Raw genomic sequence first — 8,803 nt, 5'->3', positions numbered from 1 at the left:
GTGCTGAACCTTAGCAATGTTATATAGAGGCTTAATGACGCCTGCTAATGTGATGGCTTCTGACTCTGCAGTGACACAAGGTGAAACCATTTTTTTTTTTCATTGGAGCATTATAAACAAAGTGAGGTTCAATAATCTACGGTATTCACAAAGAAGCTATCATTGAACTCTCAAGAAATTTACAACAATCGGCCTTTTCTTGATCCTTCAGCACCTTCAATAAAGCATGTCGAAATCGGTACTGTTCGTCCTAGCAACCGAAATGGCCCACCGTACGCCAGTAGGCAATCACGGAGGCCTACGGAGGCCTACATTGGTGCCTTTTTATTGGGGAGGGGGGTATTGGGAGATGTCCTCGGGAGGAGGAGGGGGGCACTTGCAAGTTTGTGACACCAGATGTGGCTTGCGGACGCGTAAGTCTAGAAAAATCACGAAGGGGGACACACATCTTGCAATAGCAGCCATTTTGTTTTAATATTTTGCGGGTTTTCTTTTTGTTTATATAAATATAAAATCATGCATAGAAATCAAATTGACAAACGAACATAGGTTCCCAAGCACTCGTTATTGCATTCTTCTGTTGAGTCTTTTCCGGAACCAGTCGAGAGTGGCAGTTGCGTTTTTAATTGACTCATACACCTGATGGGTATTGAGCACGTGTACACGTAACAAAAAAGCATTAAAAGTTGAATGTTTTATACATACTTATCAAGCATTCTTATTTGTGACGTTTTTAAGAGAAATTTTAATGGGGCCCACTTGCAAGGGGTGTTCCCCTCCCCTGACCGAGCACAAAGGGGTCGGGAGTCAACGTTCTCTGCAGGCGTAGTCAACGGCGCTCAAAGTCGTGACCAGTGTGGACTGTGTATCTGAGCAAATATTGCATTTGCTCTCATCTGCACACATGACCATCGACAGGTTTTTGTCTTGGGAGTAAGCAAATCCTTCTTTCAACTTGCATCATGGCTGAGGGAGGGGGTCGTGTTGGTGTCGCTAGAGTGGGTAAAACTGCTGTATCTTAAATGAAAAAAACAAGCAAAGTGCCGCACATTCGTGGTAGAACATGGACATATATTGAAATACGCGTATTTTATTATGAAAGCGAAATAAAAACTATTTTATAAAACACTTTGCATTCATCGTGATGTCGACACATCTGTGTAGTGTCATTAGTGTTATTTCGATGAAAATCCCCGAATTTCAACTAATTCAGTAACCTGTGGCAGAAGAACCTTTTGAATTTTTAGTTTCGGTTTCCGCGCCGCCGGCGCCGCCGCCGCCGATGAAAATTGGCCGCGCGCCGCCGCCGATGAAATAACCGGCGTGCGCCGACAACGCCGCCGCCGCCGACTCTGAACGATCCCCACGCCGCCGCCGGCCGAAATCGCCTCGGGATGCGCGGACGCAATGAAAGTTCTGGCCGCCGCAAGGGGCGCTGGTGTAGTAGTAGGTGCTCGCCACGCTTGCTTTGGCACGCTCGTTCTCTCTGTGCTGTGCCGTCACCTTGTTCGGATGCTACGCGCTCGCTGTCGTTTGTTTACCCATGTGTTCTGCGAACCATGCCGTCAAGTCGTGCAAGTACATGCTTCGTCCCTGGCTGTAAAGGCGGGTATAGATCGTGCTCGGAGAAGCTTTCCGTCTTTAAAGCCTCGAAGGATCTCTCGAGGCGAGAGCAATGGGCTCGAAATATTAAGCGGGCTGACAAAGAGCTGACGAGAGACAGTGTCGTTTGCGAGCGGCATTTCGACGCCAGTTCCATCGAAAGGACATACCGCCACATTATAAACGGTGAGGTTGTCGAGATACCCCGCGATTGTCCGCGTTTATCAGAAGATGCGGTGCCTACGCTGTTCCCAGACGCACCGAAGTACTTTACCAAAAAAGCGCCCGTGAAAAGAAAGGACAGAAATATATGTGAGCAGCGCGGACCTGCTAAAAAATGGCAAAAGCCGAACTCTGTCAGCAGGCAAGAGCCCGAAGCACACGTGCAGCAGCAGGAGCACGAGGATCCCAATGTTCTTCCCGAGGTGGAGACATCTGATGCAGTTCACGCCGACGCCGAAGTTCAAAGGGTGTGCGGCAACCTCCGTCTACCCGACGAAACATGGAACAAGTTAACGTTTTGCAGTGAACGTGATTCTGCGTTATACGGCGTTTGTGAGCTCGAGGGCGAGCAGGTGGACCACATCTTGCTGCCCAAGTTTGTGAAATCCAAAGCTAATAGCAGCCAACAGAACTCATTGTGTTGCTTTGTATACTTGAGGGGCAAACTGCATTCACAGTGTACCGTCTCCTCGCCGGAAGAAGCGCAGTCGGTGCTCGACAGCACACATGCACTTGCATTGTGTCAAGGCTGCGGCATGAGACCGGAAAAGCAAGGACAGTATGTATTGTTTGCTGGGAATTACTTTTCTGCCAAGTGTACTTATGTGTGTGAGAGTGGCTCCTGCATACACTGCAAATACCTCAGAAAACTGGTGCAAAAAAACCAAATGTCGCGAAAGCGGCGTAGCGGGGGCATGTACAAACGTCAGAAGAAGCTCGCTAACACACGCCGCAGCTTGCGTACTGCTCAGAAGAAGCTGCTGAATGCAGAACGCGAATTAGCAGCGATGCGGCAGGCAAATCAACAAATTGCCGACGAGGTGCTGGGCGCTCGCATTAAAAGTTTGCCTGAAAAGCAACAAATGGCTGTCAGGGCCTGCTTCGAGGCAGCTACAAGAAAATCAACATCTGGGATGTTGTATGAGAAGGAATGGATTTTGGAGTGTGTAATTCTGCGGATGCGTAGTCCTAAACTATACGAGCAGCTTCGTAAGCAAAAAGTTCTTATATTACCAAGCAGGACGTGTCTCCAGCGCTATACTCGCAGCTTCAAAAGTGGCTTTGGATTTAACAAAGCAGTTTTCAACGCCCTTGCTATCAAGACTAAAGATATGGACATCTCCAGTAGACATGGAGGCATCATCTTCGATGAGATGAAGTTGGCTGAGCATTTCAACGTCAGTGCAGCAGGTAAGCGCTACCATTTCTTCAATCGAGCATCAGATCACTGAAGATGCACCACGTTTGCCCAGTATAGGGCCTGTTTTTATACTGCGGAGGCAATCAGTTTTTCGTTTTTAACTTATTTCCAGGGACAGTGGAAGGCTTCGTTGACCTCGGAAAGTTCACCCAGGAGGAAGATCGGACGACTCCAGCCGACCATGGGATGGTGATGATGTTTCAACCTTTTCAAGGTGAGGAAGCGTTATTATCAATTTTGTGTGCCAACACATGTTTACTGATAAAAGCACTTTCACTTTGCCAAATTAATGAAGAACTTCAAGTCGGCTCCTTATTAGATGTCACGTTTATTGAGAGTGCCTAGTCAGCATAGCGAATTGCACTTGTGTAAGGTGCAAGAAAGCCTGTCAATTTTGTGCGAAACAACTTAGCAGGTCAGGCAGCTGTCTTGCTATAAACATGAGTATAATTATATGACTGATTTTGTGCAGGTGACTGGACACAGATATTGGGAGTGTTTTCATCCAAAGGGAACATCAAAGCAGAAATGCTGGCGAAGCTTCTTCTAGAGGCCATTCTACTGTCAGAACAAGCCGGACTTTTCGTCGACTTTGTATCCTGTGATGGAGCGACCTAGAATCGGAGCATGTGGAGGTCATTTGGAATTGGCGGTATGAAACAGAACTATTTGTTCTATTGTGGCCAATTTCAACATGCCTGCTATGTGCATGGGGCACGTGAAACAATATATATGCATCTCAATATCAGCGATATATTCCCAGAACAGTGAGGTTTGAAAAGCAGAGATGCTGACTGCTTCTTTTTTCTTTATTTCAGCATCCTCAGTCAAGACCACCTGCAATCTTACCCACCCTTTGGACCCCTCCAGAAAGCTTCACTTCTGCTCCGACTTCCCACATTTAGTGAAATGTGTTCGCAACTCATTTGTAAGCACCGGGTTCACCACTCAAGATGGTCGTGCGTGTGTTGAGGACATTGAGGCAGCATGGGAGAAAGACAAAAGTTCTTTAACTCTGAAGGCCATGCCACATATTACGAGAGTGCACATTCGGCCCAATTCTTTTGAGAAAATGAAAGTTAACTTGGCGTTCACACTGTTCAGTGATGAAGTTTTGAAAGGCATGTTTTTGTTCGCATCAGACATTGACGAGATTTCTCGTTCAAAACTAACGCCCACAGTGGAGCTTGTAAAGCGAATGAGTCGACTAATAGCTGTGATGACGTCCAGGTGCCCGCGAGAGGGGCTCAGACCATCATCAGAGAAAGTTGCTGAGCTCGAGGCGTTCCTTTTATTTATGGATCACTGGGAAGCAGCAGCAAAGACAGCCGGTGGGGGATTCGTGAGTAAGAGCACTGCAGAAGGTTTGCGTGTTACTTTATGTAGCACGCTTTCACTTCTTACCTACTTGACAAAGTCTCTCGGCTTTAGGTACATGCTAACAGCCCGACTCAGCCAGGACAAACTAGAGAATGTTTTCGGAATAATTAGGCAATATTCTGGTACTAATGACCATCCAAATCCCGGGCAGTTCCTAGTGACTGAAAATTGCTTGTCTTTTTACAATCTTGCTAGACCACCAAAGAGTGGGAACTCCCCAGCAGAGCTAGTAACAGCTCTCATTTACACTTCATCACCAGCCACAGGTGATGCCATTTTCGGCATACGAGACATGATCGAAGATATGCTTGAAGTTGGAGATGTTGATGGGGCTAGGTCTACACTGCAGTCTCTAAGTGGTGACCACACCAGCTACGCCGTTCAGAAAAGTGACAGCCGTCTCATTTATTACGTTGCTGGCTATGTTGCGAAAAAATTCAACAAAAAAAGCTCTTGCAACGAGTGCATTTCCACTCTTGCCACCAAGAAATCAGGAGCCATTGTCAAACCGAACAGTGAATTAGTCTGTGAATTCGACAAAGGAGGATTGCTGTATCCTTGTGACAATCTGGCCAAACTTGTGAAAACCTTAGAGGATACATTTACGTTCTACTTTTCTGCTGAAAAGTTGCACTCCTTCAGCATACACGATTTCATGCAGTTCTTGGCAGGTATCAAACTGGATAGAGTTGGCTGCGAAATTCACAGCAAAGAACTGACCGCAAAAGTAGTCCAGTTTTTTCTGCTCACACGTATGCACTTCTGGACAAAATCTTTGAACAAAGACAGGAGTGTCCAAAGGGAGCGCCAGAAACACTTGAAGTTGAGGAGGGTCAAGTATTTGACCTCTTAACGTGATATGGAAGTATGTTATGACAAATGTGTGATAAATAAACATGTTTTACCATTTCCCTTGCGTGTATTTAGTATGCATCTAAAGCCGTAAGTTAACAGAAATCATTGGATCTTGCATAGATAGAACTATCGCTAAAATATTCAAACAAAATGTTCAATATCAAAGAGCCTCCAGCTGCAGCATTCCAATCTCCACTTCAAGTTTCTCAAGGAAAAGGAGCCGGAAAACGTAAATGCTTCGAAGATTTCACGCCGAAGGGAAGCCCCTACAATTAAGAGGAAATGAAGGGGGGGGGGGGTACGGACTGAGAGAAAATTTAAAAAAACGCACTGCACTGCAGCCAATATACTCGCTATGAATGGTGGAAACAGCTTAGTGTTTTTCCTTCTTTGTGAAATGTAAAGTCGGCAAGTCGTTTATTTCAACTGAACTAGACTATAAACATGGTAAAATCAGCTCAACAAGAACACGATAATAAGAACGACATAGGACGGGCGCTGAAAATTTAGCGCTTGTCCTCTGTCGTTCTCCTTCTCGCCGTACTTTTGCGCTGCTTTTACCATGAAGATCAACCAACTAGCCTAGTTTTGCACGCTGTTGCAGATTAAACATGTCAAAGGAAACCGATATTAGGAAACATTTAAATATGATAACCTCCGTCTGATTTAAAAGCATTCTTGTTTTTTTTTCTATTGCTTAGCACCGCTCAGAACTTACAACACATGCTTCTTAGCGAAACAAACACGTAGTGCCTTTAACAGCACGGGCGCGGTGTATAAGCGATTATTAGAAAGAAGTGAAACTAACGTCTAGCAGCCATACGCAAAGCAGGCAAATACCGCCGCAAGCACCTACGGCGCAGGTAGCGCCACCTGGTGTGGCCGCCATCTTTCATCGGGAATTCGTACAGCCCTCCGCTCTTGCCCGTCACACTTCCCCCCCTCTAGCCACCATACCAGAAGTACTAATATCAGACAAATGTGTGTACTACCCACGGAGAAAGAAAATTCTTGCTCCGTGGGTACTACCAACAGCAAGGAGGTTATACTAGAAAGTTTAGTATAACCTCCTTGACCAACAGGTACTACCCATCATTACCATGCTCGCTGAAGCGCCGTGCGTTGCAGCTCCCATAGACACTAGCGCCAGAGTTTTCTCTAGTAAGTATTGTAGGAAACTCTATGGCTGGAAATTTATTTAGCGCGAGGCGAAAAAACGAACACAGGAAAGAATAGACTAAGAGGACAGAGCGCTCTGTCCTCTCAGTCTATTCTTTCCTGTGTTCGTTTTTTCGCCTCGCGCTACATAAATGTCTTTCAAATGTTTCACCAACAAGCCTACATCGCCACTCTTGTCGAATAGGAGGGTTGCACGTGACGTCATCCGCTTGAGGCGCTAGCGGCGTTTGCCTCTACCGCCATGTCAGTGGTCTAATTACTGACACCGATATCAGCGTCGCGTCCGTGGCAGTGAGAGGTTGTGAGCGTACGTACGGTACAAACGTGGTGAGTGCTTACGCGCGTGACTTACGAAGTCCGGCGAAACTTCGCTACGAACATAAGGTTCACATTTGCGGCGGATATCGACCTGTTCGACTTCAGCAGCGATGAAGCTGTGTGGGATGTGAAGTGTTAATCCCGCATCAAGCTCACGGACATTAAGGACCACCTTGTTGGCGGCACAAGCTTTGCAACAAGGGACGAGCTTAAAGCCTGTAAATTGATGGACGCCCACAACTGTCACTAGCGGATGGGTCCAACAGCATCGAGTTAGAGACCTCGGAGACAGCCGCCACGTCGTCGACGGAAACAAGACTGGTTCCTCTTGCTCAGTGTTCGGACAAATATTTTTTTTTTTCACCGCGGTGGTGTCGTTTTCCGAATTCTTTGTGTGGAAGGGCTTCACCATTTGCAAGAGCATGTGAGGTGATACAATTGGCATAGTTTGTTCATGGTTGAGCCCAAGCCGCTTGCGATCAAAATGCTCTTTGCTGCAGGGTCCAATCACGCGCGTCGGGCAGTTGCGCACCCAGAAATCACATGCGGTCTCGATTGTAACTGATCGACGTTAATGTGCTCGGCTCTTTAAAGCATGGGTAAACGAGAACGCACTGCCTCACTGAGTGTTTACTAACACACCGAAATCAGTAACACGTCACACCTACCTGAATGATACCGGTGATAAGGGGCGATCGCGGTCGTAGTCCGCGCGCTCGTCTTTTGCTGCGTAAACAAAGCTTCATAGAGCACGTCGCGAAAACCCAAGTGTTTCACCACAAAACCGAGCCTCTATGATGTTGCATAGGTTCTGAACACTTACCGGAAATGAAATGTTTAACGCACACGCAGAATAGTGTGTGGCTGAACCGTTCAAACCTTTTCGATTGGTTTACAATCATTTTAGGCGTGAAAAAAAAAAAGCCGACATCAGACGCATTGTCATGACCAGCCATCTTACTCGAGTGATTGTAGCAACCAAATAAGGCACAGTTCACCATTATGAGCACAGGTCAGGAATCTTGCACAGGCGCGCAGCCGTGAGTGTACCATATAACACCCACGTACTAGTGTACGTTCTGCGACTGCTTGCCCGCGGCGGCAGGGAGGGAGACCACAAAGATGGATGCGTTGCCTCTTCGACGCTGGCGCCATCTCGTGGGCCACGCCCATGTGCAACCCTCCTATACATTTCTATGACTGGCACTATAGTGCCTACAATATTTCTAGACACTGTACTGGCACCGCCCGCTGCGGCGCTGCCATAATAATAAATGGATGGATGTGGCTGTACCCTTTAGATCGGGTGGCGGCTAACGCCACCTAGCCGTGATACTTAGTGAACTAACCATTAGATTTATCTTTTTTTTTCTTTAAATAGTGAGGTTGAGGATTCGTACTTTGCAGTGAAGAGTTTTATTTTCACTCGTGCCTTGACTTTAGCCACCAATCAGATAACCTCCTTCTAGTTAAGTCTACCCGCTTAATGTCTATTTTGCCCTCCCTGTCCCTAAACCTCAGTGTTTTGAAAAACTCTACGCCATCATCCTGAACTCTAGGGTAAAGCCCTTTACAGAACATTATCAAGTGTTCGGCAGTTTCTTCTTCCTCTCCACACGCACTGTGTTGGTCGCGAGCGCCACCGCGTGGCGCTTGCTCAAAACTACAGTGCCTAGAATATTTGAAGTGTGATTACCGCCAAGCGGCGCGTATGGGAACCCTTGAGGCAGCTTGGCGATGTATCCGCTAGGTGGCGCGCTCTCCCGCTTACACGTCAGGCCGCCACGAGAAGCACATGTGTGCATGCTGGACTGCGTGCGTTGTGCGTGCCTTTCGTGTTGTTTTCTTCATTTAAATGATGCCTTGAGAAGCAGTGATGAGCCGACGACAGAGTCACTGTTTTGTACCCGGTTGCAAGAGCGGGTACAAGTCGTGCAAAGAAAAAGTCTCGTTGTTCGGCGTGCCCAAAGAAGCGGACGTATTTCAACAGTGGCAGCGCAACATTCCAAGAGCAGATAAGCCGCTTGAGTCCAACGCAGCTGTCTG

At 47.0% G+C, this 8,803-nt stretch overlaps 1 protein-coding gene across 1 annotated transcript; it reads left to right on the top strand.

The window, feature by feature from the left end:
• Positions 1 to 1,559: 1,559 nt before the first annotated feature.
• On the top strand, positions 1,560 to 3,643 carry LOC142767165 (uncharacterized). The gene is made up of 3 exons (XM_075868380.1): positions 1,560 to 3,015; positions 3,138 to 3,239; positions 3,498 to 3,643. Exons 1-3 carry the CDS (start codon positions 1,560 to 1,562, stop codon positions 3,641 to 3,643), a joined length of 1,704 nt encoding a protein of 567 aa, XP_075724495.1.
• The last annotated feature ends 5,160 nt before the right edge of the window (positions 3,644 to 8,803 follow it).

Source organism: Rhipicephalus microplus, chromosome 7 (genome assembly GCF_043290135.1).
Source record: "Rhipicephalus microplus isolate Deutch F79 chromosome 7, USDA_Rmic, whole genome shotgun sequence".
Taxonomy (NCBI): Eukaryota; Metazoa; Arthropoda; class Arachnida; order Ixodida; family Ixodidae; genus Rhipicephalus; species Rhipicephalus microplus.
Note: the sequence above shows the minus strand (reverse complement) of the source record. Positions and strands in the feature narration are given on the sequence as shown.